This window comes from Cercospora beticola, chromosome 6 (genome assembly GCF_033473495.1).
Source record: "Cercospora beticola chromosome 6, complete sequence".
In the NCBI taxonomy this organism is placed as follows: domain Eukaryota; kingdom Fungi; phylum Ascomycota; class Dothideomycetes; order Mycosphaerellales; family Mycosphaerellaceae; genus Cercospora; species Cercospora beticola.
This window is the reverse complement of record NC_088940.1, coordinates 684,057-704,693: the sequence shown is the minus strand read 5'-3', so window position 1 is coordinate 704,693 and position 20,637 is coordinate 684,057. Positions and strand designations below refer to the sequence as shown.

Here is a 20,637-nt window from a genome sequence, read left to right as displayed (position 1 = left end):
AAGAGAGTTAGGTTAGCTATCTCCTTAGTTATTCCTAGCTTTATAAGGTTCTCCTAGATAAAGTGTTCTTAATTAAGCTTTAGAGTTCTAGCTTATCTATCTCTTATTAACCTTATCCTAAGGATTTTCTCTAGTTCTCTAAGATCTTTAATCTTAAATACTTTGCCTAGCTATTCCTTAAACTAAAGTATATCTTCTAGCTTTAGTACTATAATTAGAATATTATCTATATAGGTTAGGATTAGAATGTTCCTTTCCTAGTAGATAAGAAGGTATAGGTCTACTTCTAATTATATAAACCTAATCTGTTTTAACTTTAAGATATAGAGTTTGTTCTAGTCTCTTACTACTTACTTTAGTCTATATAAGCTTCTTAGGATTTATAGGACTATATTAGGTAGAATCTTAACTCCTAGTAGTAGAATTATAAAGATTTCTTCTTAAAGTTTGCTCTTAGTAAATATATTATTTATATCTACTTAGTAGAGTTCTAGATCCTTCTTATAAACTATAGCTATAAATACTCTTAAGGTATTATACCTAACTATTAGTATAAAGGTCTCCTAGAAATTAACTCTAAACTTCTAAGAGAAACCTCTTATAACTAGTCTTGCTTTAAACTTCTTAATAGCTCTACTAATTAATCTCTTTATATTAAATACCTACTTAGATATAATAAGGTTTACTCCTTTAGGTAGAATAACTTTTATCTAGGTATTATTACTTCTTAATATAGTTAGTTCCTTTTAGACTATATCCTCCTATATATATCCCTATTTAGGATCCTAAATTGCCTCTTTATAGGACTTTAGAATAGGTACCTCTTATCTCTATATAGAGACTTAAGGAGCAATTGCTACAAATATAGACTCCTAAACCTCTAATAGAGCTTCCTAAATCTACTCCTATTCTTAGCCTTAGACTTAGCTTAGGAATGCCTTATAATACTTAGTACTAGGCTCCTCCTTCTATCTATATTCTCTCTATTTCTTCTAAAGTACTTATCTTATTACTATACTATAAGCTTTTAGCTCTAGGCCTAGTTCTTTATCTAAGATAGATCTCCTTCTCTTTTAGCTATAGGTTTAGTCTTAGTTCCCCTTCTAATCCCTATTTCCTTATAGGTCCTACTATATAATAGTTAATCCTTTTACTTTTAAATATAGTCTCCTACTAGTACTAGGACTAGCTTATCTATTAATTTCCTAGCTTAACTTAGGTAGTTTAGTAGTTCTACTTTTCTCCTACTAGAGTTATAGTTCCCTAGAGTTTTCTTCTTCTAGATCCTCTATTCTCTAGTACTCCTCCTTATCTTTTAGTAGAGGTAGTAACTATATAAAGAGTATTTAGCTAGGACCTATAAGTTTAGTTACTATAGCTATAGATATAGTAGCTATAGAAGGTATAACTGCTATTAGCTTCTTTAGAGGTCTGCTAACTAGGTTTCTAATAGGTATACTACTTGCTTAATTAAGCTTAGGAATATTTAGCTCTATATCTCCTCCTTTCTTATACTTAAACTAAGTAGTAGTATTATAGGCTTTAATAGCCCTTATATTAGGCTCCTAGAAGAGCTATATTTTAGTAGTATTAGGAACATATCTAATAAATACGGTATCTTTACCTCTATTTATTAGTTTATCTAATCTTATCCCTACTAGCTAGGACTTAGGATCTATATAGACTACTACTTTATAACTCTAAACTCTAAAGTATAATACTAAGAGTTAAATGCCTAAAAAGGCTTCCTTAGGTAATACCTTAAATCTATTAATTTCTAGGCTATTAGGAAGGGAATTTCTAATAACTATATAGGCTACTAAGGCTTCTAGCTAGAATTTAATAGGTATATAGGCATCTTCTAGTATTGCTCTTATATAGTCTTTAGAGGTTTAGATTAACCTCTTAACTACTCTATTCTAGATAGAGTTATATACTTTAGTTATATAGAAGGAAATTCTATGTTCCTTCTCCTACTACTTTAGTATAGTAAGAAGCTCTCTTGCTCTATTACTCCTTATAATCTAGAGGGGATTTCCCGATTATAGCTTAGCTTTTACCTTCTAGTCTCTAAGGATACTTAGTATATCTTCTCTAGACTTTATTAGGAAAGTCTATTTCTTTCTTAAGAAGTTATTAATAATCTTAAGCTACTATTTATATCCTAATCTTAAGATAGGCAAAGGACTATAGATATTAATAGAAACTAGAGATAACCTTTATAGTTTCCTTTCGGTTTCTTTCCCTCTATATTTCTTTATCTTTGCTAAGGAATATACTCTATAAGGTTAGTATTCCTTTAGAATAGGAATCTAAGCCTTTAAGTTAGATACTTTATATAGGTTTCTAAGAAGACTCTCTCTAAAATATATAAGTCTTCTATACTAAAGCTCCTACTATTCTTAGGTCTTTTCCTAGGCTTTAAAAGTATAGGCTTTATTCTCTTATTTTTAATTAAAGTATAATATTGCAAGCTCCTATAATATATTATTAATCTCCTTAATAAATAGTACTCCTTCTAATAGTTTTGTCTAGATAACTAGTTTCCTAGATAATAAAATAAGTATAAATTTTAGTAGTTAAATACTATACTACTAGCTAAATTAGCTCTAAGAAACAAGATTTACTCCTAGACTAGGTATAAAGAGAACATTTTTAAGAACAATCTACTTTCCTCTTCTTCTACCTATTACTATATCTCCTATATATATAGCTATTAGATAGCTACCTCTAACCTTAATCTACTTTTTTCTCTAAAGAGGTTTTAGTTCCCTAAAAAGTAATTCTTAGTTAGTTATATATAATAAAGCGTAGGAGTTAAGTAGCTATCTTAATAGTATATACTTACCTTTTACTTCTATAGTTAAGTATATAACTTTATTAATATTATTATCCTCTAATAGAGATTAAGATACTTTAGATACTATAGAAGGTTCTATATCTTCTTAGGTAGTATATACCTTCTTAGAAAACTTCCTTAAGGTTTATCTCTTCTTAAGGGATTAGACTTTCAAGTTGAGTTTCTTTACTATTTCTTTTAATACTTCTCTATCTAGTAAAGATCTCCTTCTAAATATACTCTCTCTAGGTAGTATTCTTCTCTTCTCTACCCTACTAGCTTATCTTAAGTTAATAGTTCTCTTAGCTTTATTAAAGTATAGATACTTAGTAATACCTCTAAAATACTCCTTCTTATAGAGGTAGTATTTTAGCTTTATACCTTAGATCCCTCTTTCCTTAGTAAATATTGCTATTTCTTATAACTAGTATCTATACTATATTAACTCCTCTACTTTAAGGAGTTAGAGGATTTCTTTAGGGTCTAAGTCCTTCTAAGCTTAGATAGTCTGCCTTATACTCTTATACTTAGCTAGGAGTATAAAGAGTAGATACTTAATCCTTATATTAGGAGTCTTATAGTATAACTCCCTCTAGTTAATCTCTATAATCCTCCTTCTAAGATTACTAAGGTAGACCTATAATTTCCTAATTATATCCTCTAGTTCTATTTTAAAGGTTACGAATTCTTAGATAATAGCTATTATATATACCTATTAGACTTTGCTATATTTCCTATATAGCTTTGTCTAGATATTATATACTCTTGTCTTATCTATTACCTTATTTTAGTTATCTATATAAAGACTTTCTATTAGGATATAGATTGCCTTTATATTATCCTTCTGCTATTTTAAGCTAAACTCTAAAAATATAGTGCCTTTCCCTTTACTTAATAAAGCCTTAGATACTTTAGATTTAGCTAGGGTAGGTACTAATAATCCCTTTAAGTCTAAGATTATCTAGAAGATTTCTTTTCCTCTAAGTATATTCTCCTATAGCTTAAACTATAGTCTCTAGTTCTCCCTTATTAGAATTAGTATTCTCCTTCTATCTAATTTACTTATTAAATCTATTTCTACAAAATTAAATAAACAAATCTAAACTCTAGAAATATAAGCTCTTTTAATCTAATTAGTAGCTTCTAGATTTCTGCCTTCCCTAGTTACTAAGACTCTTCTCTCTTAGCTAAGGTATCTAAGGACTCTTCTCTCTTAGAGGAGTTAGTTAGGTTCTTAGGTAGAGAACCTCTAAAAGATCTACCTTCTTAGAAGGGTACTACTAGCTAGTTCTAAGGTATTAGTAGTACTTAGTACTTAGGCCTAGTCTTATCTACTTAGGTACTATAGTCTAAGGCTAATCCTTTCCTCTTTATACTCCTTTAGTATACTTCTCTTTTAAGGCAGAGTATACCTTACTAGGCTTTTCTCTATCTTACCTACTTTTTAGGGACTTCTAGCTTATAACTAGGATCTTCTAAAGCTTCTAGGTAGTATAGATAGGATATACCTCTAGTCTCCCTTATACTCTTTTCCTACTTCTCTACCTAATTAATACTATAGGTCCTATAAGAGGTAATACGTATTACTTTAAGGATAAGAAGGCTAACTCTTACTACTTAGGGCCTCTCTATAAACCCGGGCTTATAACCTATCGAATTGTATTCTCGTAGGCACTCGTCGAATAGGTATAACGTAGTAGAAGTAGAGATAATAAGTAGGAACTAACTAAGTTAATTATATTAGTTAGTTATAGGTTATATCTTACTCCTAAGATAGGCATTAGCTAGGTTATATAACCTAGTGTTATATAACCTATATTACCTAATCCTAATTCCTAAAGTATCTCTTAGAATATCTAACTAGACTATACTTTCTAATATAGATAAGTAAAGTAGGTAATATTTCTTACTTTCTTTAATTTTACTATTAGCTATCGAGCTAGTAAGCTTAACCTAGCCGATATACTATCTAGATATAGCGACTATATATAAGAAGTAAAGGAGATAAGTAACCTTCTACTATTACTATAGTAGAAACTCTAGATATAGAGTACTATACTTATAAGTAGCCTAGTTATTACTCGTATAAAAGCTACTTACTAGACTTAGTTAGATACTCTAAAAGTAGTTATAGTAGTAGCTAAGAGCGAAGGAGTAGTACTACCTAATAGTAGGTATATTATAGTAGTAGCTAACTATTCGGTTCGTCCGTTTAGCTTTACTCTACTCTTATAAGTCGCTAGCGCTATTACTATATAAAAGTAGCTATACGCTAATATCTTAGATATAATTATTAAATATACTACTATATTAGTATAGCTCGATTCGAAAGTAAAAGTACTATACGAGTAGGCCGAACGCGAAGGTATAGTAAGCGAGAAATATACTATTAAGAATAGTCTCGAATTATATTCTCGTAGGCACTCGTCGGATAGGTATAATATAGTAGAAGTAGAGATAATAAGTAGGAACTAACCGAGTTAATTATATTAGTTAGTTATAGGTTATATCTTACTCCTAAGATAGGTATTAGCTAGGTTATATAACCTAGTGTTATATAACCTATATTACCTAATCCTAATCCCTAAAGTGTCTCTTAGAATGTCTAACTAGACTGCACTTTCTAATACTCCTACTTAGGCTAGATAGTCTTCTGCCTATATTCCTATATTTAAATCTATCCCTAAATTATAATAAGTTATTAGGTGCTATAGTTATATAGTTAGAGCTATATACCTAATCTATTTTAGTTTAACTCCTTAGCCTAGTATCTACGAATCCTTCTTCTAGTATATACTATAAGGGAGATAGCTTCGTTTTTGCTTCTCTACTAGGCTTTTCCTTTTAGACTATATATAGATTCCTAGATCCTAATTACTTATTATATATAGTAAGCTACTTCTCCTATAGTGCAACTCCTAGGCTTAATATTACCTAATTAAGGATATTATATATCTCTTAATTAAGTGTCCTCTTTTATTAATTCTAGGTCTAGGGTTTAATCTATAGTTAGAGCTAGAATCTTTTGCCCTTTTCTATATAAGCTAGAGTTATCTTATAAACTCCTAAAACTATAGCCTACTCTTTAGTTTAGTTAGGCTATTAGTAACTATCTCTTTTGTTAGAATATATTCTACTGCAACCTTCCTCTGCTACTAGAGATATCTAATATAGTTATATATAATATTAATATATTTAGATCTCTTATAGGTATATATATCCTTAATAAGGGTTAAAGCTACCTAATTGTCTCCTATAATTTGTACTAGCCTTAGTTCTCTTACTATATTAGGATATACTTTTATAGTTAGTTAGAATAGACATTCTCCTACTAACTCTATATAGTCTATCTCCCTTAAGAGTACTACTAGGAACTGAGATTGCTTTATATATATATTTATAGCTATATACTTAGCTTCTATTATTAATATTATAATAGACTTTTGCTTCCTACTTATCTAAGAAACTAGAGCTCTATAAAAGAAGAAGATGCTCCTAAGGATTAAGACTCTATCTACTTTGTCTATTATATAGTTAGAGTCTAAATATCCTATTAGGCTTCCTCTATTTCTTCTAAATATTAGTCCTAAGTCTTAGGATAACCTTAGGTATCTTGCTAGTTTCTTTAGAGCTTATATATACCTCTTAGTTAGGTCTAAGACGTATAAGCTTAACCTTCTAAGAGAGAAAGTAATATCTAGTCTTATTATAACTATAGGCTATATCTAGGTACTAGTTTAGCTTTAGTACTCTATCTTATTCCCTCTCTTATTATATAAGCCTATTAGTTTTAGGCTATTATAACTGTCTATTAGTAAGAGAGTTAGGTTAGCTATCTCCTTAGTTATTCCTAGCTTTATAAAGTTCTCCTAGATAAAGTATTCTTAATTAAGCTTTAAAGTTCTAGCTTATCTATCTCTTATTAACTTTATCCTAAGGATTTTCTCTAGTTCTCTAAGATCTTTAATCTTAAATACTTTGCCTAGCTATTCCTTAAACTAAAGTATATCTTCTAGCTTTAGTACTATAATTAGAATATTATCTATATAGGTTAGGATTAGAATGTTCCTTTCCTAGTAGATAAGAAGGTATAGGTCTACTTCTAATTATATAAACCTAATCTGTTTTAACTTTAAGATATAGAGTTTATTCTAGTCTCTTGCTACTTGCTTTAGTCTATATAAGCTTCTTAGGATTTATAGGACTATATTAGGTAGAATCTTAACTCCTAGTAGTAGAATTATAAAGATTTCTTCTTAAAGTTTGCTCTTAGTAAATATATTGTTTATATCTACTTAGTAGAGTTCTAGATCCTTCTTATAAACTATAGCTATAAATACCCTTAAGGTATTATACCTAACTATTAGTATAAAGGTCTCCTAGAAATTAACTCTAAACTTCTAAGAGAAACCTCTTATAACTAGTCTTGCTTTAAACTTCTTAATAGCTCTACTAATTAATCTCTTTATATTAAATACCTACTTAGATATAATAAGGTTTGCTCTTTTAGGTAGAATAACCTTTATCTAGGTATTATTACTTCTTAATATAGTTAGTTCCTTTTAGACTATATCCTTCTATATATATCTCTATTTAGGATCCTAAATTGCCTCTTTATAGGACTTTAGAATAGGTACCTCTTATCTCTATATAGAGACTTAAAGAGCAATTGCTACAAATATAGACTCCTAAACCTCTAATAGGGCTTCCTAAATCTACTTCTATTCTTAGCCTTAGACTTAGCTTAGGAATACCTTATAATACTTAGTACTAGGCTCCTCCTTCTATCTATATTCTCTCTGTCTCTTCTAAAGTACTTATCTTATTACTATACTATAAGCTTTTAGCTCTAGGCCTAGTCCTTTATCTAAGATAGATCTCCTTCTCTTTTAGCTATAGGTTTAGTCTTAGTTCCCCTCCTAATCCCTATTTCCTTATAGGTCCTACTATATAACATTTAATCCTCTTACTTTAGAATATAGTCTCCTACTAGTACTAGGACTAGCTTGTCTATTAACTTCCTAGCTTAGCTTAGGTAGTTTAGTAGTTCTACTTTTCTCCTACTAGAGTTATAGTTCTCTAGAGTTTTCTTCTTCTAGATCCTCTATTCTCTAGTACTCCTCCTTATCCTTTAGTAGAGGTAGTAACTATATAAAGAGTATTTAGCTAGGACCTATAAGTTTAGTTACTATAGCTATAGGTATAGTAGCTATAGAAGGTATAACTACTATTAGCTTCTTTAGAGGTCTGCTAACTAGGTTTCTAATAGGTATACTACTTACTTAGTTAAGCTTAGGAACATTTAGCTCTATATCTCCTCCTTTCTTATACTTAAACTAAGTAGTAGTACTATAGGCTTTAATAGCCCTTATATTAGGCTTCTAGAAGAGCTATATTTTAGTAGTATTAGGAATATACCTAATAAATATAGCATCTTTGCCTCTATTTATTAGTTTGTCTAATCTTATCCCTACTAGCTAGGACTTAGGATCTATATAGACTACTACTTTGCAACTCTAAACTCTAAAGTATAATACTAAGGGTTAAATACCTAAAAAGGCTTCCTTAGGTAATACCTTAAATCTATTAATTTCTAGGCTATTAGGAAGGGAATTTCTAATAACTATATAGGCTACTAAGGCTTCTAGCTAGAATTTAATAGGTATATAGGCATCTTCTAGTATTGCTCTTATATAGTCTTTAGAGGTTTAGATTAACCTCTTAACTACTCTATTCTAGATAGAGTTATATACTTTAGTTATATAGAAGGAAATTCTATAGTCCTTCTCCTACTACTTTAGTATAGTAAGAAGCTCTCTTGCTCTATTACTCCTTATAATCTAGAGGGGATTTCCCGATTATAGCTTAGCTTTTACTTTCTAGTCTCTAAGGATACTTAGTATATCTTCTCTAGACTTTATTAGAAAAGTCTATTTCTTTCTTAAGAAGTTGTTAATAATCTTAAGCTACTATTTATATCCTAATCTTAAAATAGGCAAAGGACTATAGATATTAATAGAAACTAGAGATAACCTTTAGAGTTTTCTCTTAGTTTCTTTCCTTCTATATTTCTTTATCTTTACTAAGGAATATACCCTATAAGATTAGTATTCCTTTAGAATAGGAATCTAAGCCTTTAAGTTAGATACTTTATATAGGTTTCTAAGAAGACTCTCTCTAAAATATATAAGTCTCCTATACTAAAGCTCCTACTATTCTTAGGTCTTTTCCTAGGCTTTAAAGGTATAGGCTTTATTCTCTTATTTTTAATTAAAGTATAATATTATAAGCTCCTATAATATATTATTAATCTCCTTAATAAATAGTACTCCTCCTAATAGTTTTGTCTAGATAACTAGTTTCCTAGATAATAAAATAAGTATAAATTTTAGTAGTTAAATACTATACTACTAGCTAAATTAGCTCTAAGAAACAAGATTTACTCCTAGACTAGGTATAAAGAGAACATTTTTAAGAATAATCTACTTTCCTCTTCTCCTACCTATTACTATATCTCCTATATATATAGCTATTAGATAGCTATCCCTAACCTTAATCTACTTTTTCCTCTAAAGAGGTTTTAGTTCTCTAAAAAGTAATTCTTAGTTAGTTATATATAATAAAGTATAGGAGTTAAGTAGCTATCTTAATAGTATATACTTGCCTTTTACTTCTATAGTTAAGTATATAACTTTATTAATATTATTATCCTCTAATAGGGATTAAGATATATTAGATACTATAGAAGGTTCTATATCTTCTTAGGTAGTATATACCTTCTTAGAAAACTTCCTTAAAGTTTGTCTCTTCTTAAGGGATTAGACTTTTAAGTTAAGTTTCTTTACTATTTCTTTTAATACTTCTCTATCTAGTAAAGATCTTCTTCTAAATATACTCTCTCTAGGTAGTGTTCTTCTCCTCTCTACTCTACTAGCCTATCTTAAGTTAATAGTTCTCTTAGCTTTATTAAAGTATAGATACTTAGTAATACCTCTAAAATACTTCTTCTTATAAAGGTAGTATTTTAGCTTTATGCCTTAGATCCCTCTTCCCTTAGCAAATATTACTATTTCTTATAACTAGTATCTACGCTATATTAACTCCTCTACTTTAAGGAGTTAGAGGGTTTCTTTAGGGTCTAAGTCCTTCTAAGCTTAGATAGTCTGCCTTATACTCTTATACTTAGCTAGGAGTATAAAGAGCAGATACTTAATCCTTATATTAGGAGTCTTATAGTATAACTCCCTCTAGTTAATCTCTGCAATCCTCCTCCTAAGATTACTAAGGTAGACCTATAATTTCCTAATTATATCCCCTAGTTCTATCTTAAAAGTTACGAATTCTTAGATAATAGCTATTATATATACCTATTAGACTTTGCTATATTTCCTATATAGCTTTGTCTAAATATTATATACTCTTGTCTTATCTATTACTTCGTTTTAGTTATCTATATAAAGACTTTCTATTAGGATATAGATTGCCTTTATATTATCCTTCTACTATTTTAGGCTAAACTCTAAAAATGTAGTACCTTTCCCTTTACTTAATAAAGCCTTAGATACTTTAGATTTAGCTAGGGTAGGTGCTAATAATCCCTTTAAGTCTAAGATTATCTAGAAGATTTCTTTTCCTCTAAGTATATTCTCCTATAGCTTAAACTATAGTCTCTAGTTCTCCCTTATTAGGATTAGTATTCTCCTCCTATCTAATTTACTTATTAAATCTATTTTTGCAAAATTAAATAAACAAATCTAAACTCTAGAAATATAAGCTCTTTTAATCTAATTAGTAGCTTCTAGATTTCTGCCTTCTCTAGTTACTAAGACTCTTCTCTCTTAGCTAAAGTATCTAAGAACTCTTCTCTCTTAGAGGAGTTAGTTAGGTTCTTAGGTAGAGAACCTCTAAAAGATCTACCTTCTTAGAAGGGTACTACTAGCTAGTTCTAAGGTATTAGTAGTACTTAGTACTTAGGCCTAGTCTTATCTACTTAGGTACTATAGTCTAAGGCTAATCCTTTCCTCTTTATACTCCTTTAGTATACCTTACTTTTAAAGTAGAGTGTGCCTTACTAGGCTTTTCTCTATCTTACCTACTCTTTAGGAACTTCTAGTTTATAGCTAGGATCTTCTAAAGCTTCTAGGTAGTATAGATAGGATATGCCTCTAGTCTCTCTTATACTCTTTTCCTACTTCTCTACCTAATTAATACTATAGGTCCTATAAGAGGTAATACGTATTACTTTAAGGATAAGAAGGCTAACTCTTACTACTTAGGGCCTCTCTGCAAACCCGGGCTTATAACCTGTCGAATTATATTCTTATAGGTACTCGTCGGATAGGTATAATATAGTAGAAGTAGAGATAATAAGTAGGAACTAACCGAGTTAATTATATTAGTTAGTTATAGGTTATATCTTACTCCTAAGATAGGTATTAGCTAGGTTATATAACCTAGTGTTACATAACCTATATTACCTAATCCTAATCCCTAAAGTGTCTCTTAGAATATCTAACTAGACTGCACTTTCTAACAAATAGCTATATATACTAGGAAGAGACTCTATACCTACCGAACGACCTAGTATTATAGACGTAGGTAATCCGTATATACTATAATAATATCCTAGCGTATTAGAAAGTATAGTCTAGTTAGATATTCTAAGAGATACTTTAGGGATTAGAGTTAGGTAATATAGGTTATATAATACTAGGTTATATAACCTAGCTAATACCTATCTTAGGAGTAAAATATAACCTATAACTAACTAATATAATTAACTCGGTTAGTTTCTACTTATTATCTCTACTTCTACTATATTATACCTATCCGACGAGTACCTACTAGAATATAATTTAATATAGCGAGCTATTTTAGTAAGAATAAGATAGTAGAGTTAGTTAAGCGGAAGTACTAGTAGCTAGAAGTTAGTAACGACGTAAAGTAGTACGTCGAGTAGTATAGTAGCTATTAGAAAATAAAAGTAAGGCGCTATTACTTCTATAGTAAGATAGCTATACTCCTACTACCTAACTACTTTTAGAAGAATTTATCTATAGACTTTATTACGGACCTACTACCTAGTAAGTAGAATAGCTATATCTTTAATACGATTCTTATAATTATAGATCGTTACTCGAAGATAGTAACTTTCGTCCGAACGATAAAGCGCTATACTAGTATAGAGCTTATAGATATCCTAATTAATAAAGTAATACGACTATATAGCGTACTAGCTAGTATTATAAGTAATAGAGACTTAGTTTTTACTAGCTAGTTCTAGTTAGACTTCTACTATAAGACGTATATAAAATATAAGCTAAGTACTATATTCTACTTATAGACTAATAGCTAAACCGAGCGTATAAATTAGACGCTTAAGTAGTATCTATATATCTATTATAGCGAACGCTAGGACGACTAGGCGTCTATCCTATTATTAGTAGAATTCGTATATAATAATAGTACGAATACTATACTTAAGATATTACTATTTCGAGTAGTATACGAGTTTAACCTAGACCTTTCTATAGAAACGTATAAGAGAGATATAAGTAAAGCTCGGAACGTATTTCTTCGAGAAGAGATACTAGTAGTAAAGAATACTATAAAGAGGTTAAAGTAGAACTATAAAGAGCTAACTAAGCGCTAGTAATAAGTAAGCGAATCTTAGGCTAAGTACTTTAATTAGAAGTACTAGCTAATAGAATTTAAAGTTAGCGACTTAGTTCTATTATCTATAAAGAACCTTTAGTTAAAAGTACTATTAAAGAAGCTAGTAAATAAATTCGCTAGACTATTTAAAGTTATTAATATAGTTAGAAAGTAGGCGTACTATCTAGCTCTACTAACTAGCTCGCGGATTTATAATATCTTCTATATATTTTTCTTAGAACTCTAGTAAAGTAGTAATATATAGGATACTAGCCTACTACTCGTAGACGAGTAAAGCGAATAGAAAGTCGAGAGAATACTAGAAAGCTACGTAGAGAAAGACGTAAAGAAGTATCTAGTTCGATAGCGTAGATAGCTAGAGGAATATAATACTTAGAAGCTAGTAGAATATATTAAGGATTATAAGATACTTAATATATTCGAAACGTAACGCGAAAGTATATAGTATATATATAAGGCGAAACTATAGAAGAAATAGTAATATTAGTAGTTAGTAGAGTAGTAGAGAATTCTAAGAACTCTAAACTTAACTACTAAGTACTACTAAGATACGAGAATTTAGAAAACTAAAATATTATAAAAGAAAAGAAATTATTTATTTATAGTACTTATAGGTATAGCGTATACTATACGTAATAGAAATATATAGTCTAAGGCCGGCGAGACGTAAGATTACTATAAGAGTAGTATATAAAAGAAGCGAGATATAAGTAGGCTACTCGCTATTATTTTTCTTTTTCTTATTCTTCTTTTTATTACTTTTTTTCTCGAAAAAGGCTTCTATATTAGAACTATTCTCCTCCTTCTAGTATAGAGTACGATAGCTAAAGACCTAGTAGATAGCGAGATCGAGAGTAGTAGTAGAGGCGCTATATAGACGAAGAGACTAATAAAAGTATTAGTAGTATATAAAATAAGTAAGTAACTAGTAGGTCGAAATAACTCCTAGAATAGCTAACTAGTATTAGAAAAGTAGTATATACCTTATACTTAAGCTTAAAGAGCTTAGTAGAGAGCGCTAGCTACTTACTATATATAGTAAGCTCGAGCGCGCTACTACTACTCGAGGCTAGCGCGATACTTATATTCTTCTTAAGTATCTTAAAGAGACTAGTATACTTAGACTTATTAGCCTATTAGACCTTAAGAGCTATATTAATAGCTTTACTAATATAAGTAATATAGTAGTCGATCTATATAGCGTATACTACGCGCTAGCCTAGTATAAGCTTAACGCGATACTCGCGAATATAAGTAGCCTATATAATAATATCGGAGTCTATTATACGCTTATAGCTATAGTTATCTTTAGTATAGTAGAAATAGTAGACTTTATACTCGAAGTTATTAAATTATATTCTCGTAGGTACTCGTCGGATAGGTATAATATAGTAGAAGTAGAGATAATAAGTAGGAACTAACCGAGTTAATTATATTAGTTAGTTATAGGTTATATCTTACTCCTAAGATAGGTATTAGCTAAGTTATATAACCTAGTATTATATAACCTATATTACTTAATTCTAATCTCTAAAGTATCTCTTAGAATATCTAACTAGACTATACTTTCTAATATTACTTAGAGTTTCTAGTAGTATAATATCTATTTAAGAATATAGTTTTTACTTATAGTAGTAATAATTAGCCTAGAATATTAGATAGATAAATCTTATATACTAGTCTATCTCTTTTAACTAGAGTAAGTAGTACGCTCTATATTTTTCGTAGGTAGAAAAGCTCTTATACTAGTACTTTAATAGAAAAACTTCCTTATATTTTTATATTTTATAGTAAGCTCTATATAGCCTACTACTTCTATAGTTTCTAGTTCTCCTTAGAATAATTTATATTATCTTAATAGTTTAGATTCTTTATAGTAGTTCTCCTTAGTTATTTCTTATATTATTAGTACTTAGAAGCTCGATTCTCTTACTTACTAGCTTAGAGACTTAAGCCTATATATATAGTTCTAGTCTCTATACTAGTATCTATATTAATTCTTTATCTAACTCTTTCTTACTAGTTCCTAGAGTAGATATCTCTCTATATAAATTCTACTTAGATTTTAACTTTTCTTAGTACCTAGTTATATAACCTATATCTAGAGAAATTCTAGTTTTTATAGAATATTTAGAATAGTAGGTATCTTTATAGGTAGCTCTAAGTATAGTATAGAGTTAGATAGCTTATATTAGATACTCTACTTTTAGACTTAAAGTTTCTAGAAAGCTTTAGAATAGAGAAACTAGTCTACTTTAGAGTCTTCTATTTTAGATAAAAGGCTCCTAGTAGCTAATTATCCTAGTATCTATAGAGGTACTACTATTCCTTTCTTCTATTTCTACTATCCTTACTCTTTCTTATTAAAGCTTTCTTTTAAATATACTTAGTTTCTTCTTTTTAGCTTATTTAGAGCCTAGATTACTACTCTAGCCTCTAGATCTATAGTAGTATTTACTATCTAGAAGAGCTATTCTATAGTCGAGTATTAGAATCTTATAGTAGTTATACTATACTAGTATCGTCTTTATATTCTTAGGAGCTCTCTAATCTTTCTAGGTCGAAATTCTAGACTTTTTATTACTTTCTTTCTATTTCTATAAGTACCTAGCCGCTCTATACTTTACTAGTATAGCCGAAGCTATCTATTTCTACCTACGACTATATAGAGGTATATAATAGGACTTCGTAGGCGTCTAGAATATTAGTATTACTAAAATTTAGACTTCTATTAGATATCTATTTATTTAATACTTATACTATCTTTTATAGTAGAAAGAAACTAGTAATAATCTTAGATATATAGTTATAACTTATATAATAAACCTATTTTTCTTATAGTATTAGTATAGGCTTTATAATAATACTTCTAAGTAGAAATACTATTTTTCTAAAATATTATATTTATTTATTTATATTAGATTCTTACTAGTATAATTTCTATATTATATCTAGCTCCTATAGCCTATAGTAGCTAAGGAGACTAAATTTTATAGCTTTCTATAGTTTAGATAGTTAGTTATTTAAGTAAATATACTAATAAGTTCTAATTAGCTAACTCCTATAACTCTAGTTCTAGCTAAGCTAATATACTAAAAGAATCTATATAAGCTTAGAGTACTACTACGAGCTAGTTTTGAAAATTTAGAGTTATTACGCCTCGATTTGCAAAAGTTATTAAGATTCTTAGTTTAGCGATTTAGGGCGGCACGCAGGGTAGAGCGGCACGCCGGGGCCACTTCTACTGCAGAGAAAGAGTCATGCGTCCACTCACCTTGGGCACTCATTATCGCGCTTCCAGGCGCTCCTCACCCATCAAACTCTCAATCGCAAGCAGTTCTAGCTCTGAATAAACCGACAGCCGGCTTTCAGGCACATCCGTCTGCGCTGGTCGCGCAACAAATTTGAATCCATGTCTAACGTGCCCAATGGCATTCAAGCCGACTTTCCGACCGATAGCGACCAGGTCATTGTGACATTGGCCGCGGAATCCAGTCATTTTGCAATGACGTTCAGGCTCAAGCGCAATCAGCCACTGAAGCTGGTAAAGGAAGCGTTCGCCTCCTACCTTGACTGGCACGCAAGGGAATTTGAGTATGTCTTTCAAGGCCGCGTAGTTGAAGATGATGCTACCCCAGAGCAGGTATGCAGGGACCAGAGCTCAGTCAGGCGCCACTTGCTGACCAATGTGCAGCTCGCGATGGAGTCCCACGACAACACGATCGAGATATCAATTCAATACAGGCTCATTGTAGGCCGCTCCGAATCGGGTCAGCAAAATTTAGACGACGCCAAAGTTGAGTTACTGCATGTGACGTACGCGGAAGGAGGCATCGACTTTAATGTGAGAGCCTGTGGTCAGTATCTTATATCTGGTGTTGGTGGTATATCAGTCCGCGTTGCGCACGACTGTAGCCTTGGTGGCGTTATGTTAGACTTCGAACGGCTGGCTGGGTATTGGTCGCTGCGCTTCTTATCGAATGGTCATAGGATCAAGCCAGGTGATACTCCGAACATGGTAAGTTTCTCGTGACAGATATCGGCTGCATCCCGACTGACTATTGCCAATAGTTGGAGATGCGGGATGGCGATGACATCGATGCGTACCTCGACATGGGACCTACGCCGCGCGCATCGGATCCCATACCATATACTGTGATGCGATTGTTGTAGGAATCGAGACTCTTCTACCCGGAGTTGGAAACTGCATGCTCGAGCGAGAGGCCTAGGGTAATGCGCTAGATCAGCGAAGCGATCCAGGTTCACGTACAGTACATTTGGTAGTGCAGTTCTATGCCATATTGGACGCAACGGCACATGATCCACTTGGCACTGGTCTCTCAGCATGGTCCACGGTACAGATCGGCAGGATGGACGTGCAGAAGAAACGGTGGTTGAGAATCGTAGTCTCAGAGCACGACCATGTTCGAGATGACTGCGAAAACGCGTGCAAATAGAAGAGACCCTCGTCGATTGTGCTCGAAGTGAAGTCCGCGGCGCCAAGCGCTTGTTGCCGCGTGCCTCGTGTTGTATGCCTGATGGGGTTGGATCGAGAGTCTGGAAGCTGGGAGGATCCTTTGTTGGTTCGTGTCTGTGCCGTTCCGATGCAGCCCGCATCCTCATTTCGCGCTGACTGCTTCACACCGTCTCTACAGCCTCGACAGCGGAGTTCGTATACAGCGATATATGCAGTGGGAGGCGGATTGCATATGCTGTTCAGGACACCTTCGACGCGTCTCTCGAGAGTGAACAGAGATGGCGCTTGCCCTATCGAGAGCGCGCGTTACGCGGGACTCGGCAAGCAGACGCGCTAGGCAGCATTGACCAAATCTTATAAGTGACGACGACAGGGGCCAGCATCCCACGGCGAGTTGAGCGTTGACGCCCTTCAAAGTCAATCCTCGCGCTGGTTGTGTGCCCGCTCCAAAACAGCACGTTGCTCGCTGCTGACTGGCAGGAGACATCCCAGTCGCCCTCGCCGTCGCCGCGCTGCCATCCCCGCTGCTCACGCTGGGCAGGAGCGAAAGAGCCGCAGCTTTCCATGCGTCCGCTAGGATGAGCACCGCCACTACGCCGCCCTCCTCCACCCACGGACTCGAGCGGCTGGCCGACAGCACTGCATCGACCCCACAGCCCGCCGAGCCACGTCTGAACGACAGCGAAAGCAGCGGCAGTGCCAGGCCCAGCGCGAGTCCAACAACCAACTCCCGCGCTCATGCTCACAATGCCGCCGTGCTCCCTCCGCTCGACACTGCCTCCGCTGCCTCGACGCCCGTTGCTCCTCCCCAGCCAAGCGCCGGTCTGACGATAAGGACGAGCTGCCTCGGCCGACCAACACCCACCGGGCCTTCCACAAGGGCCATGGACACGCCGACTATCATGTACGACGCCGAGCCCGTGCTGCACCACAACCTCGCCTCGCCCTCGAGTCTGCCCACAATGGGATCTTCGCTACGATCGAACGTGTCAACGACAAGTCTTGCATCATCTTTGTCCCCCGGCTCAGCTTCCGCCCTTCCATCGCCATATCTCGCCGCAATGGCCGACCTCACTCCTCTACCTTCCCCGCTAGTCGGCAACGACCAGCCCATACAGTGGAGAAACAGACAAGTCAGCGGCGCGAGCCGATCCCGACAGAGCTCCCTGACAGACTCGATACCGGGAAACAGGTCGCACCTGCCACCAACATCTCCTGATTCGCCTCGCAAGAAGAAGGGCTATGGAAGTCTCATGCAGGAAGCTGCAGTGGCCCACGCAACAATGGCAGTCGGGCAAGAGCAGTTCAGACAGGCCTCACACGGCAGGAATAGGAGCATTTCAGACTTCAAGCCAGAGACGCTGTCCAATACGCGACCTCGACATGTAACCATTGGTCAAGGCGACGTGCCCAATATCGAATCCGCCGAATACCATATGCATCGAGAAGCACATCTAGCTGAGGAACGAGGTCTGAAGGCCAACTCCGGCGCGAGCAGCAAGCAGCTTCCCACACCTCCGCCTAGCAATGCAAGCATGGCCGACAGTGACGATGTGGATGACGAGCAGCCACATCTCGAAGACGGCACGGTCTCAGAATACCTCGAGATACACTGCGGGATACACAATAAGCGGCGCAAATTTCGGCAGCTGCGAGAGCTCGGCAAAGGCACCTTCTCTACGGTCATGTTAGCTACGCGCGAAAAGATTCCAGCACACCCTACACCTGAAATAGAAGATCACCTTGATTCAACGAAACTGGTTGCCGTGAAGATAGTGGAGCACGGTCCAGCGGGTGGCGCCGATGAAGAACGAATCGAGACGAGCTTGAAACGTGAAGTCGAGATGCTGAAAAGCGTGTCGCATCCATCTCTGATCCATCTCAAGGCCTGCGAGTATCAGCCGACGCGCGCGCTATTGGTGCTGACCTACTGTCCTGGCGGTGACCTTTTCGACTTTGCGAGTGAGCAACGGGACTTGTTGACGCCGCGACTGATACAAAGAATGTTTGCTGAGCTGGTGAGCGCTGTGAAGTACTTGCACGCCAATTGGATCGTGCATAGGGACATCAAACTCGAGAACGTACTGGTCAACCTTCGTGAAGCTGACCTCCGAGCGATTGAGAATCCGCTGACGCATCCACTCCCACTTGTGACCCTCACAGATCTGGGACTGAGTCGACGTTTGCCTGATCCACCCGAACCACCATTTCTCACGACGCGCTGTGGAAGTGAAGATTATGCTGCTCCCGAAATTCTACTTGGACAGCCGTACGATGGTCGCTTGACTGACGGCTGGGCGTTGGGCGTTCTGTTGTATGCATTGATGGAAGGTCGATTGCCTTTTGATGCGCCACCTGGGAAGCCGGAGCGTAGCAGAAACACTCACCGCATAGCACGTTGTGATTGGATCTGGTGCAGATTCGGAGATGAAGATGGTGACTGGGATGCAACGCGTGGTAAAGACTTCGAAGGCGCAAACCTGTGCGTCGAGGCTTTGCTGAAGAAAGTTCGAATGGGTCGCAAATCATTGGAAGAGGTTGAAAAATATGACTGGGTTCAACAAGGTATCCAGGTCCCCGGAGGTCTGCAAATGCGGCCGGAGGATGACGATAACAATTTGTGAAAAAGTGTTCGACGCTGAGCAGAATTTGGGCATTCTGTGGGAAGAGGCGTCAGATCAAAAAATGCATAGCACGGGCGGGAAGCATTTGATGATTGCGCGGCGTTTTATGATGATGGATTACAGCGCATTCGCTGTGTTTTGATTTCTGTACGAGATACCACGGACGGATGGACGGACGGGGATTACTTTCTGGCACGGGCTGGGAGATGGCCGTGCCGCTTCAAACACTTGAGCTAGATTGAGAAGCTAGAGAATACCTTTCTGCGAGAGTTTGCTGTACTGATCACGATCAATGCAACCTTTCACTTCTTGCTGCTCATGAATTACCAAACTTTGGTGGGTTTTGCAGACCTGGAGTATCCCGGCTGTGTGTTATTTTCGAACAGGAATCGCTACACAGGCGGAGTGACGTGAGGCACCAATATTCAGCGTGTTCGCCAGCCGAGGATGCATACAGAAAGGATAGCTGAAGTCGCCGAATGTACAATTTTATGCCTCGGCGCGATGTTGAGCCGTCGTTCGGTTTCATCTTCGCCCGTACAAATAGAGAATGGGTCTCGGTGTATTTGCATCCTTCCTAGAGTCGCCTGGTCAGGGAAACAAAAGAAAGAGAGCAATTTTTGAAGATCAGTAAACAAGAAAAACGCGTCAACCTAGCTCCTACCTCTACAGCGCACGCGTCAAATCCAGATACTACTAATCACCATCATCATGTCTACAAACTGTAAGCTCTAATCATGCACCTCCACCTCCACCCACATAAATCCCCACGCAAAAACTAACCTCACAACTCAACAGCCCTCGGCCTCCCTCTCCCCCTCCCAATAACAGCAACCTTCGCCCTCCCTTTGACTCTCTACTACCTCCTCCTCCAATCCCGCGTCGTAGCCCAACGCGTCCGAACCAAAACCATAATCGCCCAACAAACCACCAAACCCACCACCACCTCCTCCTCCGAACAAGCCGACCCCCTCTTCATCGCAACCCGCTCCCAAAGCAACTTTGTCGAAAACGTCCCATTG

At 35.4% G+C, this 20,637-nt stretch overlaps 2 protein-coding genes across 2 annotated transcripts; both read left to right on the top strand.

The window, feature by feature from the left end:
- Window positions 1–15,926: 15,926 nt before the first annotated feature.
- Window positions 15,927–16,687, top strand: RHO25_009392 (uncharacterized protein; the record flags this gene model as incomplete). Its single annotated transcript, XM_023600929.2, has 3 exons — window positions 15,927–16,157; window positions 16,209–16,532; window positions 16,586–16,687. The coding sequence occupies 3 exons, from the start codon at window positions 15,927–15,929 to the stop codon at window positions 16,685–16,687; spliced, it is 657 nt and encodes a 218-aa protein (XP_023454122.1).
- An 882-nt stretch (window positions 16,688–17,569) lies between these two features.
- RHO25_009391 (uncharacterized protein) lies at window positions 17,570–19,615 on the top strand (the record flags this gene model as incomplete). Its single annotated transcript, XM_023600928.2, has 1 exon — window positions 17,570–19,615. One exon carries the CDS (start codon window positions 17,570–17,572, stop codon window positions 19,613–19,615), a length of 2,046 nt encoding a protein of 681 aa, XP_023454123.1.
- Between the last annotated feature and the right edge of the window lie 1,022 nt (window positions 19,616–20,637).